The 25,576-nt window shown below is 35.7% G+C and overlaps 3 protein-coding genes and 1 long non-coding RNA gene across 10 annotated transcripts; 1 reads left to right on the forward strand and 3 right to left on the reverse strand.

Annotated features, from left to right (window-relative positions):
- Positions 1–1,077: 1,077 nt before the first annotated feature.
- On the reverse strand, positions 1,078–11,061 carry LOC117563560 (AP-1 complex subunit gamma-1). 6 transcript variants are annotated; one of them, XM_034241959.2, is made up of 16 exons: positions 10,582–10,732; positions 8,677–8,887; positions 8,519–8,580; positions 8,144–8,285; positions 7,882–8,070; positions 7,074–7,312; positions 6,930–7,006; positions 6,329–6,346; positions 5,594–5,850; positions 4,326–4,921; positions 3,982–4,120; positions 3,626–3,911; positions 3,088–3,567; positions 2,881–3,024; positions 2,707–2,814; positions 1,078–2,640 (listed from the first exon to the last, which is right to left on the reverse strand). In XM_034241959.2, the coding sequence occupies exons 2-16, from the start codon at positions 8,691–8,693 to the stop codon at positions 2,533–2,535; spliced, it is 2,862 nt and encodes a 953-aa protein (XP_034097850.1). In that variant the 5' UTR covers positions 8,694–8,887; positions 10,582–10,732; the 3' UTR covers positions 1,078–2,532. The 6 variants fall into 6 exon arrangements, with proteins under 6 accessions (XP_034097850.1, XP_051862436.1, XP_051862468.1 ...); XM_052006476.1 differs by lacking the exon at positions 10,582–10,732 and adding an exon at positions 10,552–10,566; XM_052006508.1 differs by lacking the exon at positions 10,582–10,732 and adding an exon at positions 9,996–10,143.
- A 1,024-nt stretch (positions 11,062–12,085) lies between these two features.
- On the reverse strand, positions 12,086–13,275 carry LOC117563588 (ADP-ribosylation factor-related protein 1). The gene is made up of 3 exons (XM_034241977.2): positions 12,902–13,275; positions 12,576–12,828; positions 12,086–12,516 (listed from the first exon to the last, which is right to left on the reverse strand). The coding sequence occupies exons 1-3, from the start codon at positions 12,992–12,994 to the stop codon at positions 12,260–12,262; spliced, it is 603 nt and encodes a 200-aa protein (XP_034097868.1). The 5' UTR covers positions 12,995–13,275; the 3' UTR covers positions 12,086–12,259.
- A 175-nt stretch (positions 13,276–13,450) lies between these two features.
- LOC117576869 (uncharacterized) lies at positions 13,451–25,021 on the reverse strand. 2 transcript variants are annotated; one of them, XM_034261975.2, is made up of 9 exons: positions 24,870–25,021; positions 24,333–24,525; positions 19,261–19,354; positions 19,050–19,153; positions 15,153–15,263; positions 14,840–15,074; positions 14,208–14,328; positions 14,033–14,149; positions 13,451–13,962 (listed from the first exon to the last, which is right to left on the reverse strand). In XM_034261975.2, the coding sequence occupies exons 2-9, from the start codon at positions 24,429–24,431 to the stop codon at positions 13,668–13,670; spliced, it is 1,176 nt and encodes a 391-aa protein (XP_034117866.1). In that variant the 5' UTR covers positions 24,432–24,525; positions 24,870–25,021; the 3' UTR covers positions 13,451–13,667. The 2 variants fall into 2 exon arrangements, with proteins under 2 accessions (XP_034117866.1, XP_034117875.1); XM_034261984.2 differs by having other exon boundaries at positions 24,876–25,011.
- Positions 24,095–24,933, forward strand: LOC127565682 (uncharacterized). The gene is made up of 2 exons (XR_007955012.1): positions 24,095–24,213; positions 24,271–24,933. It is a non-coding gene; the product is annotated as an uncharacterized LOC127565682 (long non-coding RNA).
- Positions 25,022–25,576: the final 555 nt, after the last annotated feature.

Consider the following 25,576-nt stretch of genomic DNA (forward strand, 5'->3'; position numbering starts at 1 on the left):
GGTATTTTATTTGTGCTCTCTCTCTCTCATTGAATTGATGTTATTTTCGAGAAATAAACAAAAATTATCATGGACAAATTAAGTGAAGATAAGATGGCAGAGATTTGCAATACGTTTGCCATACTCGACGTCGATGGCAGCGGATCGATAAGCGCCCGCGAACTGAAAGGAATGATGAGTGTGTTTGGTTACGAGAACAGCGAAGAGGACATCCAACGCATGATCGATGTGGTGGACACCGATGGCAGTGGCAAACTGAACTGTGCCAAGTTCTGTGCCGCCTTGCTGTGGAAGAGCACGCCCGAAGAGTGCAATCAACGGAACGCTGGCACCCAAACCAATTGCAAGGATGTGCCAAAAGATGTTCCATGATGATGAATACGTTAAATTCCGTTTATGTATTTTTAACGATTTTACAAATTTTCACAAGTTGTTGATTTGAGGTTGCGAATATTGTATTAAATTTATAGCCAAGTTATTAGAAAATTGCGAGTGTTTAGTTTCAGGTTATTCGCAGTCGGAATATTGAGGTTAGGTACGTAAGCAAAGATTCGGCGATATCTTGTCTTTTGATAAAACAAAATGTTGGTGTTTATTTCAGCTCAAAGGTTTTTGATGAATACAAAAAAAATATATATAAGATATTGTACAATATGTTAATGTTGTTTGTTATTCATTTAGTTGTTATTTTTTCGGTTTTTTTTCTTTTCATTTCTCAATCTGCTGCATGACATTTGTTTTGTTTTGTTTTTTTTTACTTGTTGCTGTTATTGTTATATTTGTTTGTTTGTTGTGTGTATAATCAATACATACATAATAATAGTAGATAAATGTTGGTTTCTTTTCACATTATTTGTTGTTAATTACCGTTCCCCATTCCCGCCCCAAAAACTAAGTGTTACCAGTTATCAATTATGTATATATATATAGTATTTGTTGTGGTTTTCTTTTTTTTTTAATTTCATTTCTGTATATTTTTGTTATATTTATATATGTATATTATAATTATCTAGTTTTTCCACAGTGCTTTCTGCTCGTGCAGTTTCATTCTCTGTTGAATTTATTTGTTGTAATATAATTTTTAATTTTTTAAGTACGTGCGCACAGGAAATAACAATTTATCGGTTATTAGAATGTGGAAATGTAGGCCACACGGTGTGCTGAGCTTTTTTTAAAATTGCAATTGCAATTGCAAATTGCATTTTGCATGTATCTATATGTGTGTTTATGTGTCTGTGTCTGTGTGTGTGTGTGTGTGTGTGTGTAAGGGCAGTCGCCAGACTTCCATTATGTGACGTCACAATGTGCAGCCTGCCGTTTAAGAGCCTTCTTCTTAGTTGGTTACAAACCCAAAAAAAAAAAAAAAAAAAAATTCATACGAGCTTAATACATATTACACATACATACATATATAACAAAAATTAAGTTTCATCTATATATATATATATAAGAATTGTAATAATAATAATAACTACGCGCTAAGCAAGCGCTCGATCGATCGATATACCATTGACTCTTTTATTATCGATCAGCTCTCTGCTCTTGACTTTTCTTTTTTTTGTTTCTGAAAAATGCTAAGCTTGAAATAAATGCGCTGCCTTTTTTTTCTTTAGTTTTTTTTTCGTTTTTTTTGCTAAGTATACACAATTTTGTTTTTTTGTCACATTCATGTTGTGTTTGTTGTTGTTGTTGTAGATGTTGTCTTGGTAATTGTTGCAATTTACAATTGTAGTGTAGTGGCTATATAATGTATTATTATTATTATGTGGCTTGACGCTTTCAAATGACTTTATTGTCTTATATTAAAACTGAATTGTTGTCTTTTACACAGAACGGTTTACACACACGGAAAATAAAGGCAAAAAATCATAATAACCATAATAATAGCATATAATATTAATAATAATAATAATAGTAGTAGTTGTAGTTGTTGTTAAAGCAGTAATAGTAGAATATTAAATAAGAATTGCAGACTCTAATAAAAAAAGATAAACGATAGTTTTGACAAGAACAAATAAAGAACTGTTGATAGAGCTTTTACACGTACACACACATGTAGAAATTATAAATATATAATTGGTACTAGAGTAAAAAAAAATTGTTTTCAAATCGCATTATACTCATCATTCAGGTTCACACATTCCCATAGTATATTCGCTTTTAATCGATTGAAGATGGCTCAATTAACGGAGGCAGAAGAGCAGTCTGAAGATGTTGCATGAGTTTGCTGAATGAGAAGAGAATTATATCCTTGGTGACAAGTGAAGAGATGAACTTCGTAGGTTGTAGCTGCTGTTGGTGCGGCTGCTTTCTTATCCTGTGTGTGAATAAATGGGCGCGATTGTGTGTGTGTGGTATGTGTGTGCTTGTGGTTCACTGTGTTAACTTATTTTACAATATATATATGCGTGTGGCAACCTCTCTGTATTTAGCTGTGCTCTACTCTGTCACTGTGTGTGTGTGTGGGTGTCCGCGTGTTTGTGTGTGTGTGTGTGGTCTTTAAGCTAACACACTTGCGATAATACACGTTGCTTATTCAATAGGCGGCTGCTGATCCGGAAAACCGCTAACCTCCGTCTGCTCCACCAGCTGCTGGCCATCGAGCGTGTATTGAATGCGCAAACGCATGCGCAGTACCGCCTAAAATAAAGTGAAGAAAAAGTTAGTTACACAGCCGAAAAGTATGCTATACTTTTGCAAGCTTACATTCGATGTGGCGACGACGCGCATTTCCTGCGTTATAACGCCACCCGGCGGCAGCACCGAACCCGATGGCGGCAGCATTTGCAGCTCGAAACTCTTCTGCACCGCCGCCTGCAAAATGTAAAAGGTTATAAATTATAATAAATGCATTTAAATAAGTGAAATTGCATCACTTGCCTTTAGCAAATACTGCTCCAATGTATTGTCTGAGCTATTTGTGGTTGTCATAAATATCTTCATGCAATCGCTGCCCCTCAACGGCACCAACTGCACCAGCAGTCCATTCTTGTCCAGGGCCGTCAGCTTGGGACCCTGCGGAGGCTAAACAAATACACAGCATTAATATAAGACGATTTATAGATATGATATTCGACAAATGTTTACCACTGTCACATTGTTGGTTGTCGTCGTTGTGGCATTCAGTTCGCCGAGCAAATTATCGCCACCGAGCGACGGCAGCACAGCATTATTAGCCGGCGCACCGAGGCCGCCCAACATACTAGCCAGATCGTTGCCATTTGTGGGTATGCTGCTGGCCATGGCATCGATGGCACCAAGACCAACGCCGCTGCCGACGCCACCGCCACCACCAAAGCCCATATTTAAATCGATGCCACGCAGGTTCATCATGTTGTTGACATTTCCCAGATCCGTGGTGCCCATAACGGACGTTGTTGTCGATGGTGTCGACATATCCAGATCGAGCAAATCGAGTAGATCCTGATTGTTGGTGGACGGCGTCTCATTGTTGGCATTGCGTGTATTCTTTTTATGCACCGCATTCGATAGATCTGTGGCCATGGCCAAATCGCTTGGGCCACCCGCCGACAGATCTGTGCTGCCCAACAAATCCAATAGAATGTTCTACAATAAAGAGATATTAGCAAGTGAATTGATATTCAATTTTAACTCGACTGCTTACCGTATTGTCACCCATGGTATTCATATTGCTTTCGATTAACGGATGTGCGCCACTGCCGCCAATCTCGATGCCATTCTCGATGACATCGGGACTGTTGTCATCGAAGGAGCCGCCGCTTTCGCCATTCTGCGAACTGATGCGACTGATCTGCATGGCGGGCATCTTCTCCAGCAGCGGTGGACGCAAATGCTTATAGCTGCCAAAGAGTTGCGTAAACTCAACGCCACGCTGCTGCAGATCCACATTCAGATGGCTGCCAAACGAGGTAATCAATGCCTGGATTTCTCTGCAACAACACAAATAAGTAACATCATTAATATAAAGTTGAAGGCAGTCAAAGAATTAGGTTCACTTACTCCACGCATTGCTGGAGGCGCGTGCTCAGCTTGGCCAAGGAGACGAGCGCATATTGCTTGCTTGTGGTCGACACTTGAGCAGAGGTTAAAAACTTATGATACACAGCGATCAGATCGCTCTCCGTGGGACGTTCAAATTCTGTACGCAATAAAGAAATATCAAAAGTTTCAGTTTAATTCGCAAAAGTTGTTAAGCTTCAAAAAATGCAACACGACTTTTGAGATTACAAAATGTTTGTGCGCCTATCTGAACATTGCAGATAATTGCATAATTTTGTTGTATACAGAATGGGGATGCATTTATCAACATATATCGTATATAAACAAGAAAACTTTCGACTTACCATCCTCATTGGCGCCGTACATAAACAGATCACCGTATTCGCCTATGGCCCAAACGGCAACCTGCAGCAGCGGCTGCTTATCCTCACAATGGTTGGCCACCTGCAGCGATTCCCAGAAGCGATTCGTGATATATGTTTGCTCCGGCACCGGACTGCTCGACACCAGCTGTATGGTGGATGAGACAACATCGTCGCGCACATAATTGCCAGCCGCTATCAGCACACTCAACTGGGTGTCCAGATGCCAACGTGAATTCGGCGAATAACGTTCGGCGGCCAAGATCATGCCCGAACTGCATTGGGCCTTGAATTCGGCATCGGCCTTCTCGAGGAACAGCAGCAGCTCCTTGGTCATTGTACGTATGTTTTGTGCATTGATCAGTGCAAACGATAGTTCCATTGCCCGGCGTCGTATCGAGACATCCGGATCCTTGAGGCACTCCAAAATGGTTGTACGATGCCGTTGCACAGCCGATGTGTCCGCGTGCACCGTTCGCAGCAGTGTGTTGAGGGCCACATAACGGATGTTCTTGTCCGAGTTGAGTAGAAAGCGACCCAGAATGTTCACAGCCAGCACACGCAGACCGCCCTCCGAGCTGTAAAAGAAAAGTGCAAAATATATATGTAATAGAAGTAAATACTTGGTAAAGATATAGGAAATTATACTTAGTTATGTTACACAATTTAATCGGAACGAAAAAAAACTACAAACTAGCATGACAATAAATAAAAAAGACAACTAATAAAAAAAAAACAATAATTAAGAGTGATTGATTGTCAGATAGCTCTTATCTTTTTCCCTATTTGAAAATATTAACATCTTAATAACATTACGTTTAACAGAACTGGAAACATTAACATTGCAGCCTTTTGTGAAAACTGTTCAGTTAACAAAGACCTCGCCTGTTAAAGAATAGCTTTTTAAAAACTTAAATTTGGAATTGATAACTTTCTAACTATGCAATTTTTAAGTCAATTTGTGGAAAATGAATTAATTTTGAAATAAAAAAGGCTGTGCTTAACATAGACAAGCATTGCCAGCTAGTTTTATGACGTTAGCTTTCATAGTCTTTGAGATAAAGGTGTTTAAATGAACGGACAGACAGACAGGCGGATATGAATATATTTATTTACTGTATAAGAATATGGTTTTAGAGTATATACTATATAGGATTGGAAATAAATTTCCCTCTGTCACAAAGTAAGAGCACTTACGCTTTTGTTAGTAAAGAAATAATTTGAAATATCTCAACAATCGCTTAACTTACCGTATATCCATAATGGAAAGCACCGTCTCATAGAGAATGGTGTTGCCCACATTTTTGCTGGTCTCCGTGTTTGTGGCCACCTGCGCCAATATATCGTTCATCGCCTCGGAGGCATCCGGATCATTGTGGCCGAGAATGCGCAACAAGCGAAGGATTTTCACCTGCAGGAACGGATCGCTGACGCCGCTGACATCGTGCTCCGGTGAATAGCCGCCCAGGATGAGGCTCTTCAGGATGCGCACCAGATTCGGCACAATCTGCACCAGAAGTGAAAGCGAAGAGAGAGAAAGCAGAACGTATTAAATGTGCAAATTGGACAAACAAATAGGTGCATTAAAAGTGGGAAAATAGAGAAAGAGAGAGAGAGAGGGAAATATAAAGATAGTGTGTGGAAAAGAGTTGGCAAATCTAAAAAGTGTGTCGTGTAATTTGTGTGCGTGTGTGCGAGTGCAACAGCGCTAGTCTGTGCAAGTGTGCAAGAGCGAGTAGGAAGATACTCAGAGAAATATTGCAGCAAATTATTTAACTAAAATAATTGAGGGAAAAAACGGTAAAATAAATATAAGCCAACAAGGGGGTGAAATATTATATTACGAAAAAAAAAAAACACAAAAAGAACAACACTAAACAACAACAAGAACTAGAACAACAACAACAACAACGATAAAAATATTGACAATTAAGAGGGGAAATACGAATATTATTTGTTAATAAAGGCACAAATCGCAATCATACCTCTCGATTTCCGCTATCCTGGCAAGCAAATTACAACAAATTTCATTTTGTGTTTTGCGCGGTTTTCGATCAAAAACAAACAAGCGTTAATTTTGTAAGTAGAATACAAAATATGTGTGTGTTTGGTTTGTCGTTTTGTCAAAATGGTTTCAATTAATGTGTTTACAAAGCGATAAAAACAATAATACAATTAAACGAAGACAAAGTGTGGGACAATAACAAATATACGAGTAGATGAATGATCCGTTTTGGTTTGACCAAAAGGGGAGCAACGAAAAAGATGAATTCACAATATTCAATATACATCATATATATAGAAGTAATAGTAAAATATATGTATATAGAAAGTATACAACAAGTAATAATAACGAGATACATTAGGCTGCCCAAAAACGTTTCGAGATGGGTTTTTTCATTTTGTTTTTGGTTTGGTGAATTCAATGAGAGGATCGCAAAACCACGCTGGTTGCTAGCTGTTGAAGCTGTTTTTCTTTTTAGTAGTTTTTTTTCTTTTTTTTTTTTTTTTTGTTATTTGTTATTTGTTGTCTCTCTTTGCCTGCCTTGGGTCCCCGTCCAGAGCCGTCACGTCCAGCAAACTTACCTTTTTGAAATGCATCAACGTATCCGAGCTGTTCTCGCACATTTCCGTAATCAGCGTAACGCCGGTTATCAGTATGCCTATAAAATTGGGAGTGTTCAATTAACTATTGTTGAAATTCATATATGTATATTCTCTATGTCATACCGTGATTCTTCTCACTGAGCAGCGAACGTGTCGCTGGCAAAAAGATCTCCATCAGCTCGGGCACACGTCGAATGACACGGAATGCACAAAGTGTCGCCTTTTTGCGTATGTACGTATTGGGCGATTTCATCAATCGCTCCACCTCGCTGGCCAGATCACGCGCCATCTCCGGCGATGCAATCGCTCCCAGCGTACACAGCGCCAGTCCAACCACAAACTGTGTCGAACTGTTCAGATCACTGCAAATGAAACGATAGAGAAATCAAGTTGTTAAGCCACAAATTTCAATAACAAATCATTTAAATGGTATGCTTATTGAATATACTTATAATAAGGTAGAAACGTAGTAAAATACTAACATAAGGTAGTAAGTAATAAGATGATAAAGTATTAAGTCAAGATACTAAGGTAGCAAAATGCTAAGGTAAGTAGTACGTAGTAAGTTGCAAGGTAATAAAATACTAAGATACTAAGGTAAGGTAGTAAGATATTAATAAAGAAGTAATAAAGTAATCCAAATACAATAGCTGTATAAATTATTCAACATGTGTTAAAACATTGGGTTTGCAATTTACATTGCACTACAAATATCTAGTTATTTTAGAGCCCATTTAGATGACAATTAATCTGTGGTTTAGCATAAGAATATATTGCTTAAAGTTTCGGTGTTTTCATGTTTTCTAACACTCATTTAAAGATCTTTCCTCTATCTCATCGCTTAGCTTTTGCATTAATTTACAATTAAAGCCAAAGCTGAACTGAAGCTAAGCTTAACTTAATACTATTTCAATAAATTCCATTAGCTTACTTTTTCAAGCAGTTCGTGATCAGCAAGTGGACATCCTGACGTTCGTCCAGCAGCAACATGGCGCCCAAGTAACCAATTCGCTTATCTGTGAAACGCGTGCTCGCCGTCAGCTTGAGGCACTCGAGTTGGCCAAAATGCGCCGGATAGCCAAGCATGTGTATGTACAGCAGCTTGGCAATGTTCCGACAACTAAAGAGAGTCAAAGGTTAATATTGCTTGCTTAGTGAAAGACAATTTAAAAAAAAAGAGAGACTGTGCTCACCGCCAGACGGAGTCCTCCTCACGGAATGTGCTGCGTATGTAGGCGCACTCTTTGTTCACCACAGCTCGCTCCTCGGCTGCCGTTCGGGCAGCTCGTATCTGCCGTATAAGATCACGCAGTCGTGTGGGCGTCGGCATTCTCACTGTACATCAACAACAACAACGAATGAAAGAAAGAGAACGAAGTGCGCACACGCGTAGGCGAAGGCAATTCAAGTTGGATGATTAGTTGAGTTGGTTGGCAACACAAGCCATGTAGGCAAATGCATTTAGGTTGGCAACGCGTACAAGTAGGCAAAGGCATGGCAATGCAAAAAGGCATTTCCAATTGGATGCTTGCTTGAATTGGTTGTCAACACATTTCTATTTTGCATACCTCGTTCAACGGCCTCTGTGAATGCCTGGCGTATGGTGGCCATATTGAAGGCTGGATTGAATCTGTAGAGTATTAAAGAGTCAACATTAGTATAGTGAATATTTTGCGCATATGCAGTGAACACTCCCGTTTTCACTGTATTTATTTGAGGCATTTACCCATGCTCGGAATTCATTGTGAGGCGATGCTACTGCTCTACTGCGCTGCTGCGGCGGCCGCACTTTGTAGCACTTTGGTAGTGGCAAGCAGACGAAACTGCTGATGTTGCTTGTTTGCTTTTTTTGTTGCTGTTGTTGTTTGCTTGTTCAACTCTTTATCTTTGCACTTTTTCTTCTTCTGCCGTTGCTGCTGCTTCTTCTTCTTGCCGGCCTATGCTTTCACACACGCAAACACCTTTAGTTGTTGCTGTTGTTACAGCTGCGTTGCGATCGCAGCAACAGTAACAACAACATTGACAGCCGGCCGCTATTTGCTTGCAATTTTTGGTCTCTCTTTTCTTGTGCTCTCCCACACACACGCACACACACACACATGCACATGTATACGCATACACTGAGTTGCACTTGCAAAACTTTTAACACTGCAATATGAACTTTAGCTGCTAACTAGCTACCTCTCGCTCACGCTATCTCTCTATGCTGCTCACTCTTGATATCGGACGGTGATGCTGGGCTTCTTTATTGTTATTACTAACACACACATGCACGCACAAACAATATCAGCACAATCAACACAGTGCTGCTGCTGACTGCGCTAGTTATGAAACGTTTACATACAAAAATACATATGTATGTATGTATATATTTATGAATGTGTGCGTAAGCTGAGGCTTAAAACAAATATACAGTTATATGGATGTGCGTACATATGATCTGTCGCCGTTCAGTGCAAACAAAAAAGCTCTAAGCTTACACACGCATACATAGATTTGTACTTTATGCATGGGCAATGAAGTACCTTTTAGATGGGCATACACGTATGTAAGTATGTGTCCATATGTATGTAGTTGGCCAGTGCTGGCCAACGAAGCGCAGCGCAACGCAAAGGCAGCAAAAAGTAGGCTAGGCTGTGTAGGGTGTTAATTAAGACGACAAAAAAATAAAAAGAAATGGCAGGCTCACACTCAAAGAATGCAAAACACAGTTTTGTTTGCTGCCCCTATGCTGATGAAATGATTAATTCAGTTGTGTGAATAATACGAAAACCGCACTTGAAGCATGAGCCAAGGTAGACGACGATTAGCGCGCATTGAGTTGACAGCAACTCACACAGTCACACACACACTACAGCACACACACATATGTAGAGAAAGAGAGGCGTATTAAAATCCAATTGGAATTTATAGCGTAACTGCTAATTAATTGTATAGATCCTGCAAACGCTATTATTTGTTTGCTAGCAGCAGCACAACACAACGTGAAATTATTGCAATCGCAATTGCCACATCAAATTAACTCTTTAAAAAACTTGATCACACTTTTTGGTTTTGGTTTAAAGAGTAGCCCGAACGGCAGTCACACAGTTTGGTTACAAAGTCAGTCACCAGTCATGGCTAAAAACCAAAACAGCTGCCGTCATTCGTGCGTTGTTTTTCTTATCGATACTCTCGATATCGATATGCACGGCACTTTTTTTTATATCGAGTGCATTGCATGCGTTGCAAAAACACATATATATTTGTTGTATGTATGTATTTGCATAAAATCACAGTGAGAAACACGTATGCGTCGTTTTGTTCCATTCACAACCCCATATGCCACTTGTAACTTAACACGTATTTTTTTTTGCAAAAATATTGCATTACTCTTTTCGGGTTAATGTGATTTCATTGGAAAGCCCAAGTTACATAGACACATCAAAAGAGACACACACACACATATATATATACACTTGTCACACGCACACAACAACACAGCAATGAGCGTTAAGCGTATGCTGCTTTTTGGTCACAAGGAAAACGAAACATTTAATTAATTTGTGTGTGTGCGTGCGTTTTAATGGCTTTTTATAGTTTGCATGCACTAAATGTATACGTTTTTATTTTATTGGGTTTTATTAGCAACCTGGCCGCCTTCAAAACTTCTAAAAAATGCAAATTTTAACAACGCGACAAAAATGCTCCGTCCACACAAATGTTGACGATGGATGGATGAGCGCAACAGTAGTAGTAGTAGTATTTTGTAGTAGTAGTTGTCTTGTGTGTAGCCCAACAGCAGTGAGAGCGAGAGAGCGCTAGCGCGCTCAAGCGGTTGACATTTCGTATTTTTGACAGTAGCAGCAACAGCAGTGCTGTGTTATCGTCAACTATCGATAGGCCTGCCGCCCAATGTAATCGCAAGATATCGCAAAGAAACGCATCGCTCACAAGAATATAACGTCATTTTTGTATTTAAAAACTGAAAACTAACCTGCGATTGTTTTCCGGTGGCAAAACACTCCAATCCTGCTCGTAATAGGGATACATGACGATGATAGCGGCGTATTTTTTTGTTGTTGTTCGTAAATACACTCACACACACGAAAATAAATAAAACTCTTTCACTCCACACGTTGGTGGTATAATATCAATGATAAGCGACTACGACGACGACGACAGTGTGCTCCACATTCGTGTGTAGGTGTTATCTAATGTACATTTATATGTAATTACGATTTCAATCCCTCCCCCCAAAAAACACACACAGACACACGCGCTCTTTTGCTTTCCTTTTTTTGTTTTTCCTCGTTTTTCTGGATGATGCATCGATACCGAACGCAAACAAGAGTCGAAGATCGTTATAAAGAAACAGCACCGATCATAGAGTTCATTATAATTATGACTGTTAGGGCGCCCTGATCTGCGGTTATTGCACACATGAGACACGATATTACAAATATGTTGACTTGTATTATAATATAGTATAATATAATGTTGTGTGTGGTCGCCACAATCCGTGCGGTTGTACCACTAACAGAAGACTAACTGACTGACTGAACATTATTATATATGGGGTGGCATTCATTCCCATTCATCGACATCGCGGACATGGGGCTGGCTGCAGTTGAGCTGCAGATAGACCTAGAGGTAGTATAGTAGTTATCACACAACAACTAGACGCTCTCATATTGCTTTTGCCATGTCAGGCATACCAAAAGCCACTCACACTAACTTATCTCGCTTTTTTAGCTCAGCCCTGATAAGAAACAGGTAAGCAAAGCGCGATAGTTGAGCGTACTCGACTCTCTATCACTGAGTCATAAAATGTTAGTTAAACAGTTTACCATTTTAAAATAGTGAGTGAATTACAAACAATGGCTGAGTATTCAAGGCTTTTAGCTGTTTGACTAGACGGACAGAAAAGCAGATAGTAAGTTTGGAAAGTTATTTACAAATGGTGCTTAATTAATGTCTCCTGCTGGCACACAAACTTATAATACCCAGTGAGTTGCTGAGAGGGAGCGGGTATAACAATCGTGAGAACGCCACACGGCAAATTCATTTGGTTTTCGGATAAGCAAACGGCGTCATCGACTGGGCTGATAAGCTAGCAATAGCGTTGGGTGAAAGTCAATTCTTGAAAATGTATATAATATATAGTACATCTATTATCCTTGTTGAGCTATATAAATATATGAAATGTATTTGATACATGTTTAAACGCTATGTTCTGTACACGTTCCTCTCTCTCTCTCTCTCTGTTTCGCTCTGGAATCATTCGTTGGCCTGTGTTTCTCCTCTCCTCTATAAGCATTAGCTTCTCTCTAGTCGTTTACACGCGGCGGACGCACTACAGCATGTCGTTTGATGGCCTCCACCAGCCATTTGATGCCCTCGTCGACGCCTTCGCCTGTGAGCGCTGAGACGGGAATTGTAAGACAATCACGACGTCCAATTAAGGTACCAGCTTGCTGAAAGACGGGCTTAATCTCGCGCACGCCCATTACATCGGGCAGGTCCTGTTTGTTGGCCAATATCAACAACGGCACACCCGACAACAGCTCGTTCTTAATCATTTTATCTGTCAAACAGAAATATGAACATGAAACATCATTAAGATAATCGACTCTAAAGACATACCAAAGATCACTTTGCTTTCGTCCATGCGTTCGCGATCGTTGGAGTCGATCACATAGATGACGCCATGTGATTCTTGATAGTATTTGTCCCATAGCGATTGCAGCTCCTGTTGTCCACCCAAGTCCCAGAAATTGAGTCGCACGCTCTGCACATCGATGGTGCCTATGTTGAGGCCGACTGTTGTCGTTATCTTGGCCGGATTGAGGCCTTTGTAGTTCTTTGTAAACTTGGTCTTGGCTGCCTCCAGATAGGTCTGCAATTTGTTTAATTACGTTCGAACTTTAAACGTGTCCCAAACAAGTTGTTATCGCTGTTTTTTTGCTTACCGTTTTGCCTGCATTATCAAGGCCCAGAATAACCACGCAATATTCATCTTTTTGTGTCAGATGCTTATAGAAGCCATGCATTAATGTGTACATTGTATTTATTTATAATCTATAAGCTAAGCTAGCAAATATTGCATTTAAATTAAAGTCACAACACAAAATACGAACAAGAGACTGGAGAGACAGTATAGAATTTTGAGATTTCGTTATAGTTGGATGCTTTATGCTTTGGTTTCTACTATGTCGGCATAGCAGAGAGACTATGTATTTTGCATTTGTTTTTGTTTCTTAACAGCAATAATAATGTGTTGTAATTTAGCATTTCTTGTTAACAACTGCGTTTGCTGGCAAATTTCACTTGTCGTTATCGTTGTCATCGATTTATCGATAGGCAACCAGTGGTGATTCAATAGGTAGCAACAGCTGTTTATGCGCCACTGGCAACGCCCTGCACTTTGTTTACATTTTTATTGCGGCGATCTGGCAGCGCCACAACAGAGTTCGGCGACGTGGCGCCAATTAACGTATAAATTTAAAAACACATTTAAAAACCATTTCAAATGTATTTATTTATTGGAATATATGCAGATATCGTTTTAGCTAAACCCACAAACAAAAAAAGTACATATATATGTATATTGTTACGTCTTATATGATATTAATGGAAATTTATAATACCGATAGCACACAAATAAAAAGCGCTAAATAAATTTGTTAAGTAAAATGAGTTCATAATGTGTTTAAAAATAATCACTTTAAAAAAAATCTATTTGTAAAGTAGAGGCAACGTGCAGTGAGGCTCCGTATAACTCGGATTGTCCGAATAGAGTGAAAAGGTTTTGGCATTCAAGTCGAAAATGCCCATAGAAATGGTTTTAACCACTTCATCCGGTTTGCCATTATCACGCCACACACAATAACAGCCGCCCGAAGCATCGCCCAGCATGTTGCGCACATCCTGCTCACTGGCCGGCGGCTTGTAAGTGCAGAAAGTACGCATTCTCGAGACACTCGATTCCACCATGGGCTCATTGGCCTGATCCATGTGAATGCGATCAAATCTGTCAAAAATAATATTTATTTTTTATTTGTTCTTAAAAAAAATGACTAAGAGGGGCAGCTGAAGCTTACTGATTAGCATGGAAATTGAAGGAACCCATGGGCACCTCCTTAATACTTAAATGGGATTCATTTTTACGCTCTGGATTCGGCGCCATCTCCACGTTGTAGAACATTTGCCGAGGATCGCTGCAAGGAAATTAAGTCATAAGTAGTGTTGCAAAACGCAAAACGCGATATTGCATACCCCAAGAAGGTGAAGTTAATGGAGCACGCATCGGCGGCACCAACGCCAGCATCTTGCAGCACCCTGAAGGCATCATCCACATTGCTGGTGGCGAGCAACGCTCGAGTGATGAAATGACGTGCTGCAAGCAAATTGAGTATACGACGTGTATGTTAGTTTAAGGTATCAGAAAAAAACACAAAATTTGTATAAAAAAATTAAAGCCAAAGAATTTGCCACTTTAAAAAAATCAAACAAAATTAAAATTTTTCTTTATCGAATAAAAAAATAATTAAGCTTGAGTACTTCAGTACATCTAAAATGAGGAATTTTTAAAATAATTTTTGAGATAATCGTTATGAAATTAGAAATTAAATTTGTAGTTTGATTTACATAATACTGTATTAATTGAAAATCTTGAGTTTTGCATTAATTTTTTAAATGTTTTATTGAAAAGTCGATAATCTTTATGGAATTTTAAGTTGAATTTAAATTCTTATTTACAGAATACTGTTTGAATTGAAACAGTTTATTTCTACCTTAACCTTTAACAAATTTGAATTTCGAATTGCAATTTCAATAATTAAAATATTCTTAATATTTTTATATTTTTTATTATATTTGAATTCATAGACTGGAAATTGACCACTTACGTGTTTTGCCACTGCGCAACAATTCGGCACTGATCGTGTTAATGCTAAACACGAGACCATGTTGATTGTGGCTCATTGTGTAGCCGGGCAAGTGTCCAGCATAGCAGAGGGACATGAAGTGCTCCTCCTTCACATTGTATTTGCCCTCCGGCTTATCGCTGATGATGTGAGCGACCACAAAGTAATAATGATTGAGCGTCTCTGTCAAAGCATCCTCAGTGTGGCCAAGCAAGCGCTAAAGACATGGGGAGAGAGGGAGAGATAGAAAAGGGGTATGTGATTGCCGTCAACAGTTGAGCAACAGTTGACTTACGCAGTGCGGCTTGTTCACAATGATCGAGGAGCAGCCAGTTGGTTGATTCTTGCTGCGCGGCTGATGCTTCAGAGATTGCGGTAATATTTCATCCAAGTGCAGCAGAAATAGCTAAAAATGAAAAGATTGAAAGCAGAGAACAAATTACTATATAACAACAATATTTATTAAATTTAATTAAACATTGAATATTATAATTATGATTTGATTTCTAAACATTAATACAAATATCAATGCTGAACATTAGATGTAATTTAAATTGAAGTCACTCATCTATAATAAAAAGCCAAACTTTAATTTAAATAGATTTTTATTTTAAAAATCAAAAAATAAACAATCAACTTCCAAGCAATCAGAAACGTTAGAAGCTATCACCGAATAAAAAAGCCTGTTATCGACTAAAAGATCGATAACAGTCCGATGAAGTGATCAACATCTCTTTTTCGCTTATTTTGATCTCTATTGTTGTCGCTGATCCGGGGTTAAGGAACACTTAATGAAAAGCACACACAAAATTGGCGAAGCAATTTAAAAAGCATGTTATTAATTATGATGAATTGCACGTTCAACGCTGAGCTGCAACACTTTGCTGCATATTAATTGAAATGAGCAAAAAACATGCACAAAACAATTTAACTCCCAATTGCAATTAAGTGAAATGTGCAACCCATAATTATACAAAATTTCCATTTTTGGCAATAAATCATATCAAATTTTGAAGACCAAGTGATGCAGTCTGCATTTTAAATAAGGAGATCAATTAGAGATGGGTGCGTGACTGCAATAGTGACGAACCTTCGATCACAATTGTTTATGACAAGTAATTAATTGAAAATTAATTGAAATGTGCAGTTCATAAATATTCAATATTTGAATTTTGAACAATAAATTAAAACCAATTTTAATGAACATGTGATGTATTCTCCTGTTTAATAAGCCAGCTTATTTAGAGATGGATCGATATCGATCGATAACATCGCGAATTCAAGGAATGTTAAATGGTATTTTAAATTTAAATTTTTGGCAATAAATAATACAAATTTTAAAGGCCAAGATGCAGTCTGCATTTTAAATAAGGAGATCAATTAGAGATGGGTGCGTGACTAGAATAGTGACAAACATCGAATAAGTGTATTGCAAATTAAAAGCGAATACAAAGAATGTTAAACAGCATTTAAGAATTCAATATCTGTCAATGAATTATGACAGATTATAATGATCATGCGTTGCATTCTTCATTTGAACAAGCCAGCTTCATTAGAGATGGATGCGTGACTGCAATAGTGACAAAGATCGATCGCGATAGCATCGCGAACTCAAAGCGAATGCAAAGAATTTTAAGTTGTAGGCTTTATGCTGTTAATTGGCAGCTGAAAATTGCTAATTTGATCTGTATTGAATGATAATTATGCAATTGCCAGCCGAATGCAAGCCAAAGCCAAAGCCAAAGTGTTGTCATTCCCTTGACTGGCTTCGTCGTGAGCTCTGATGATAAGCCGACAACGGTCGCTAGGCGGTTAGGCCAAGGTTACTTTTGCGATTTTTGCGTGCATTTAATTGGCCAACTAATAGCACGCAAAAAATTATAACACATTATATTGGCAGCTGCGCATTGCAGCCGAAAAAAAAAATATAAATATACATAAAAAACAACCCGTCATGTTGTTACGATGCTAATAAGCCACGTCTGTGAAGCCAATGTGAGACCCTTGTAACGCTCTCAGACTAGTTCTTCTTCTTCTTCTTCTTGTTCTTCTGCTTCTTCTTATTCAGCACTATTGACGGGCTTCTCTCTGTCACTTGACTGCATTTTCATTTTATATGACCAAATTGGCTTAAAAACAAAAACAAAAAAACAAGAGGCGAAAACGGAACTAGTTCAATGACCAATGTGCGTTTAGCACCTACAGTAAACGCTGCCTACAACTGCTGCTGTCCAATTGGACAGCTAAATTGTGCTGGCAATTAACTGGAAAATCAATCCAAAAATCATCAAAAATATGATCGACATGTTGCATGATCTGGCATGATCTGAATTGGCAGCAGCTGTCGGTATTGCTCAAGAGTATGATTTAAAAATTACTGCACTAAATTGTATTGCGTGTGTGACTTGCATAATTAATTGCCGCAAGTATTTAGCAGTGCAATCAAAATAATAACAAAGAATCGACAGCTCACATCATAATAATAATACTTGATCACAATTTCAGACACTGAATATTATTGATTTTTTTTGATTCGTTACAAAAAACAGACAAACATTGTGTGTAATACTCATTACAATTATTTTAAGTTTTGAAATTCTAATAATAATGATTGAATTTAAGCAGTTTCGTTAATTTCAAATAAAATGTATTATTTTTGAGTATTACTACTTTTTATCGATAAAGATAAAACTTTGTATTTATAACCCTATTGACAATTTTTTACTTTTTCTTATTTTAAAATTTTATAGAATACTATTATTTGAACTGATTGGTTTATTACAAAATATTGAAAAATTTTAAAAGTAGTTTGTAATGGAATTCCCAAATTCATTCTTTAAGTGATTTAAAATTCAAGTAGTTTTATTAAACAACAATTAAGTTTTATTTTGTGCGAACATTTAAAAAAGTCATTAATAAAATATGAGTTTGTTTTTAGTAAAAAGGTAGTATTTACATTGTCGTTTAAATATCTTAAAGTAAATTATAGATCAAATGATTGTATAATTATACTCATATAATACATCCTTTTTATAGAAACAAAATAAAATAAAAACTTGTTAAAACAAAGTTTAATTTTAAATAGGAATAAAAACTTCTTAGGATCAATTATAAATACAGAAAAAATATTATACGTTTTTTTTTTAATGTTTTTGTATTTTAAATTTAGCGTTTTTTAAATACGTTAGTTTTCCTTTATACAATGAAAAAACACTCAAAAAATGATTAATCTCCTATTTTTATGTTTTTCAAATTGCTTTTTTTTTAAATATTATAGTTTTTATTTTATTTTTAGATACGAAATCTATTTTCTTTTTCGTTCTAAGCTAAGATTTGAATCATCAATCTTCCATTCCTAATACTTTTAAAAATGAAAATCTATTTTGTTGTTAATTTTTTTAAAATTGTTTTATTTTTTTTTATTTTAAAAATTATGATAAACTTTAAAAATGCATAAAATTACTAGAGTTTACTAGTTATTAATAGTGAATGTCAAAGAAAAGCTCGGAACATCAAAAGATAATTAAAACAATGGCATTTTTATAAAGCAACTGATAACGATTCCATTCCCTGACAAGTCAAAAAATGAATGAAAAAAGATAGAAAAACAATAGGCGCCACAGTTGAGTGCATCGCTGAGATGGCGATTAATAGTTCATAAATGTAATTTAATTAAAATACACAATTTATATTGAGCGCTAATTATGTTTGTGCTCGTTTTAGGCGAGTGCCAATTGTAATTAACTGTTATACAAACATATATACTTAGTATATCTTGAATTGGTTAAGTATGCATGTGGCATGTTGTTGTGCATAAGTCGTTGTCATTGAAAACATTATGGGCTTTGCAACTTGCAACTTGAACAACAAAAATAGCAACAAAACAAATAGTAAGAAAAAAATAAGTTCGCAGCACGCAACACGCAACAAATGCGACGACGACTTTGGCATTAGCTTTACCGTTAGAAAGCTCAAGTTGAAGTTTGTTTTGGCCCCCGCTTTCCGCCCACAGATTAGCTTATTTCATTTATTTTTTTATATTTTGTATTTGTTTTAATGGCCAGTTAATTGTTAACAGCTGGAGTGCTAATTATTACAGCTACTCAAAGGGGGGTCGATTCATGTTTTTTTTTTCGTTTTTTTTTTTGTTGTGGGGTAATCATAATTTTCAAAATCATTGTGATTCACTCACCTTATGGAATTCAACTTCGGCACCATCGGCCACGCCCTCCAATTCGCGTATATATTGCGGAAAACTACATTTCACCGATTCGAGCGTCTCATTATAGATTTGCCCTGTAACGATTCCATTCGATTCCAAATGATTCACATTAGTCACTCACTTCTTGCTCAATGAGTACTCCAAGTTGATTGCTTTTTGAAGTTCGGGGTAGAATACTTACTGCCTTTTGTGGTCGCATATTGCGGCAAGTAGGTTTCGTTCAGTGGCTGCGATAAGATCAGAAAGTTCTTGATCATCGAGCCGAATGTGCGACCCTGTAATAAAAAAAAAGAACAAAAAATTGAGAAGTGAATACATTTGAGTACTTTCTAACCAATTTGCCAATTGAGTTTGTTCTTGCTTTGTTTATCTCCGCGGGGAGCATTCTTGATTACTAACTAAACGCGATTTCTAATGACCAATCGTAAATTTGATTACTGCTCAAAATTAAACTCGAAGCTGCTTATTAAGAGTTCAAGTAATTTCTTATAATATTTTGCAAGTCAAGTTCTCATTTCCTGAAGTCTTTTTACAATGGCTGTAAAATTAAATTATTGCTTTTGAATGAAGAACATAAGGAAAACAAACATAATTTGTTCTATTTACTAATGACTTATTTTGGCTCTAGTTTAATTGTTGTTCTTTTCAAAAATTTTAAATTACAATTACTTTAGAACACTTTTTTTATTTATATTTATAATACAAAAAAAAGGAATTAAGTCATTTGCACTTTTATTGTTAAGCAGATTAATCATTTCATTTAATTAGAACATTTTATTAAAGCATAAAATTCAAATTTTACAAATGAACTTGTTTAGCGAAAACCCAATTTGGTTTTTTTAACTTAAACAGATGATACTAATTCAAAAGCAAAACATGATATATGATTTATAACTTTAAGAGAAAAAAGGAGTATATAGAACCTCACAGAATAAACTGATTAATAATGAAACTAATGAAAAACAATGTAAAAAAGTAATATAATAAATTGTGGAGGTATTAACAAAAAAAAAGCCCATCAAATGTAAATTCGTAATAAATAGAATGATATAAAAAATATTCAATATACAAAAACCTCACAGAAGCAACTGGTAAATAATTAAGCTAAAGAAAACCATTGTTTAGAACTTAATGTATCAAATTGTTGGGGTAATATATAAGGCAATAATGATTAAGACTAGAAATAATTCAAATAAAAGGCTACAGAGATTCAAATAAAATATAGAATTTGTAAATTACACTTATTATTCAATCTGTTTTCTTTTTCTGCTTTTTTATTATTCTATTTAGGTAAATAAAAACACAACACTGCAAATAAATAGTTATTTTTAGAGTATTATTTTATGAGACTTATTTGGCTACAGATTTTCGCAATTTGAATATGCAAATCAGACAGACAACGAAATATGAGTGCATGTTTCAAGCAATTGCTGAAAGAGATTATAAAATAGACATAGCAACAGCGACAGCAACAAATGTAAGAAAAAAAAAGCATAATCGATCACGACCGATCACAGTGCAAACAAAAAATAAAAAAAAATAAAATAAAGCGACAGTACAGTGAATAGTATGAATAATGGGCATTGTTAGTGAGTCTTGTTCGCCGTTGTTGGCCGCAATTGAATACTTGTATTCATTTTAAAAATAAAATCACCATCAGGGTGGGCCCCCCAACAGGTCGCTCTACGTGAATATGTAACAACAAACTATATATATACATAGAGTAGTCGACAACTAAATGTCCAGAGGTGACTATTGACATTCGACACCCTCGGATTTCTGGCACTGATCTTGGGCCCCGGGAGCGTGCCTGCATGCTAATTGCCATTTGCCCTTGATATTGGCCAATTGTTCACGCTTTTTCGCTTTTTTCTTATACTAAGCTTTATTATATATATTTAGCTGCAACCGATTCCGGTTCAAAGCTACAGCAAGTGAGTGTGAGCGACAAAGTGAAGGTTAAACAGGAACTGGGTCAAGCAACAAAGAAATAATACGATGAAAGCTAGAAAAGAATAAAGTCTAACTTATTTAATTAATATTGAAATTTAATACTCAACTTTGCCTTTAAAAAATTTGAAACTAATTATGAAATGTTCTCTGCAGTAAAGCGAAAATTTGTACATATAAATGTATTGTGTAAAATGATGAAACTAACTGTATCGTTAGAAATTACTCACTTTATTAGTTAAATTATTTTATTTATAGATATTATTTATTTAAAGTATAGTATATCAATGCAAAATGTCCTAAGCTATATACAAATACTTTCAATTTAAATGATAAATTTACATTATTCTTTTTGTGCCAAATCATTGGAGAAATTATGAAAATTTGAATCTTATCTAAATCAAGAATGGATGTTATTAAACTTAATTAATGCTCTAGGGACATATCTGCATCAAATCTTAATACAAATGATGAAAATTTAAAACACCGCTAAATTAAGATACGATCTTCAAATACATATAACTTTCTCGATGCAGAAACTTTAGGTAAATAATTAAGAAATGTATTTTAAAAATATTTGCAGAAATAATTAAAATGGTTAAGACCTTTAAATATATCTTTATAAATGCAAAGTCTTGTTAAACTTTAATTTAGAACTATTAGAATTTTAATCTGAAGATACATTACTTTTATTGGCATCAAATTTATGCAGAAATTTTTATAATTTTCATCATATCTATATAAATACTTTCAATTTAAATGCTGAATTAAATATTTTAGAATTTACATCATCTAATACTTGTAGAAATTATTACAATTTTTAAATATTTGTAAATCAAGATATAATCTTGATATTACTAAACTTTAAATAAATACCTAAGATTTACATGCTGAAGATACATTACTTTTATTGGCATCAAGTCTTTGCAAAAATTATAGAAATGTTAATCATATCAAAGTTTAAGTAGTTTTGCAAGTAAACTTTTTCATTAATAAAGTTCTACATCGACTAAATTAGTTCAATTGAAGCGATATCAAAATCTATAGTATATTTTTGCTATCTACGAAAAATAATTAGGTCAACTATATTTGTGCGATTACTGAAAGCTAAAGTTTACATAGACTTCAGGCAGATTAAAATTGTAGATGAATAGCTAAAAGTTGACAGAAAAGTGCAACGCGCATTAAAAATAAAAATGTAATTTTTTGTCTCTATCTGATTCTCGCTCTCTTTGTAATCTATATGGAGCAACAGATCTATTTTCGTTTTTTATTTGTGCAGTATCATTTAATAATTTCTCTGTCAGTTTGTTTGTTATTTTTATGGATGCGTGGAGAGTGTTAAACGGCTGATTGTTATTAACACAGTTTCGCTTATCGGGATTTTAGTACAACGCCTTCAAGTCTATACATATATATATATATAAATATACGATAAGAATAAAGTACTGGGACAATGCAAAAACAATCTGCAAATAAATGCTAATTGCACTGCGAGAAATAAGTTTTCAATGAACATTTTCGTTTCGTTTTTGAATGAAAGCCAATTGTATTTGGATTTTACGTGTATTCCATATTTATCTATTTGTTTTTTTTTTACTATGCCAATTTCGATTTGAATAGCTAATTAGTTTTGCATTGAGTTTATGCGAATGCAATTTATTTATTTATTTATAGTTTGTTCTTTCCCTTTTTTTTATTTGCAGTTTTCGCAGTTTTTGTATTAATTTTGAATTCGCACATTTTCACAGCACATCCATATAAAAATTTGAATTTTCTGCTTGAATGACAATTCAAAATGCATTGTGAATTCGATCATCATTCGATCATATTACAAATGCAATTTCCAGTCTGCTCTCTTAATTAATCAGCGATCTTGAAAGTTGCCAAGATTGAATAATACTTCCAACTAGATATAGCACACATGCTACAGCTAATTAGATCGCTCAGTTATATACTATATAAAGCGGGGAATGCTGAATTCTGAATTTCATATTTGGGATTATTATTTTTCCAAACAGCTGTCGAATGTTTTAATGTTAGAGCATTAATTAGTCGTTATCGTTGACTTCGCTTCCCATTCGTAATTAGAAATTAAAATCGTATATGTTATCGAACAATTAGAAATTGTAAATTCCCTATAGTCGCTCACGTTTTAATGCCCCAACAGTGGGTATTTCAGATATCAGATTTTTATTTTGAAATTTCTTTAAGTTTTTATTTTTGTTCTTAGAAGTCACTTCAACACTGCTATTGACTTTTTTTGATACAACAATTAACAAGTAACTCGTTTATTTACTTTAAATGTGCTCTATAAAAAATGTAAAATGTAAATTTCTTACTCAGTATTTCTTGTCTATAATCTATAAAAATAATGAAAATTGCCTCAGGAAATTTCTCTTTTGAAGTCTCTTTCAGCTTTTTCGTAGACTAAATTAGAAAACTACAAATTAATAAAATATTTCTAAATATTCAAATTTATCTCTCGGATCTCAGAAGACTTTTTTTACACTATACTTTACAGCACTTACTTACTTACTTTTATTACCTTTACTAAAGCCTTTACTTAACAGTAGATTATAATACTTATATTAAAGCATAGATCTATTAAATTAATTTGTGAAGAATTTTATTTTTGAAATTTGCAGCCCTTTTGTAATTCAGTTTGTTTATAAAAGTTGTTTCTAGTTTTGGAAATATACTATATGTTTCTATGTTGACTGCAACTTATATGATCTATAAAATATTTAAATTGCTTTCTCAGAACTCAGAACATTTCTTCTTTACGAAATTTCTACATGCTGCATGCTCTAGCTGTTTATAATTAATATTATCTCTAAAAAAATATATTTTAATTTTATTTTTATTCATTTCTTTTAAGTTCTAAGTTTTGTTGAAGGTAATTACTGATTGATTTATGATATGATTTGTAAAATAATAAAACAGCAGTTCACGAATGACAAAAAAAAAAAGAATTTTTTTTAAATATATATTTTTAGCAATTATTAATATTTATATCTACAACAATGCAAAATATTTGAAGCAAGTTTTTCGTTTTACGTCAATCTAAACTGTAGTCAAAAATGTTAATATCGATCAAAATTAGTCAAAGAAGCAAAGTGCTCATAAAAAAAAGAATTTTACAATTTCCTGCATTTGAAATCCCCCCAAAACGTAAACTGTGGTATGTCTTTTGTGTGGGTTGCCGTTCTATATAGTTTATTATAGACTCTATAATTAGGTTGGCGTGACTTGAACTTGGTGTTCCCCAGTGAAAGGTCAAAGGACAATTGCAGTGCTTACCATATCGAAGCCGACCTCATAGTGAGTGCCTCTGGTATAGAGAACAGGAATCGCTTGGCGACGGGGCAAAATCTTTCCGGACGACATGCTCGATAGCATTTGGTGGGCGGCGGGGGAGGTGAAAATGGCGGCGTTTGCTTTCGTCCTCGGTTATTTTGTGTGGACCGTTTATCGTTCCTCTCACTTCTTGGCACTGAAATTCGAGCAGAACAGCGATGAGCAATGACTTTAAATCTATCTCTCTCTCTCTCTCTCTTGCTTTCGTTCGCACACTAAAACTGTAAACTCTCTCTTTAGTTTGCGTTCGTATGTGTGTAAGAGTATGTGTGCAAGTGTATGTGTGTGTTTAGGCTTTCGCGACGCGTCTCAGTTTGTTATCAACGAATCGATCGCGTAAGAAAAGCAAAAGCAAACAAAACTAAATTAAAATTGCAAATTGCAACGCTGGAAAACCAAAAACACAACAACAATCCAGACTTAATAATTAATTAATATGTCAAAAAACAATAAAAAAAAACACAACAAATTAATACGCACACACACAATTTCAATGTTTGTGTCAACAATAATTTTTAGCTACAAATAATTCGCGCTAAAATAATGGCCAAGTTTTATTTTATTGTTTTTCTGTGTTTTGTATTTTTTCGTATGTTCTAAAGCGCTTGAAGGCAGAATTCAAACTGAATTGTCTGTGAGTTTTGGCGGCGGCAAATCGAGCTGCCCGAATGAACGGCCAACAATCTAACAGCGGCAACAACAATAACAACAACAAGAACAACCGCAATGCAACAACACGAAGACAGCGACGTCAACGTCAGCGTCAACGACGACGACGACGCCGCGATAACAACAACAGCAACGGCGCTGACTGCGGCGTCAGCAGAGACAGCAGCGACAGCGACTGCGACGCTGATGATCCCAGAGAGTTTGAAACGGATTTCAATTCAAATTTCTTATGCGCCATGCGCAGCAAGAATATTAGTTATTTTGATAAAAATCAACAAATTTATGGATGTCATATGCATATCCAATCAATTATACAATGAAATGTTGCAAAAAAAAAAAGAGAATGCAATGCACAAAGAATTTAAGGTGTATGCTAAAAGCAAAAAGTAATTAGTGAGTGTAAAACTGTAATTGGCTAATTAAATGGCATAATATTTAACTCATCTGCGAGCTGAACTGTTTTACAACGCTCGTAAGCTAATTAGTTGGCTAATAGGCTTTTCTTGTCATACCCTATA

The sequence above is a fragment of the Drosophila albomicans genome, chromosome X (assembly GCF_009650485.2).
Source record: "Drosophila albomicans strain 15112-1751.03 chromosome X, ASM965048v2, whole genome shotgun sequence".
Taxonomy (NCBI): domain Eukaryota; kingdom Metazoa; phylum Arthropoda; class Insecta; order Diptera; family Drosophilidae; genus Drosophila; species Drosophila albomicans.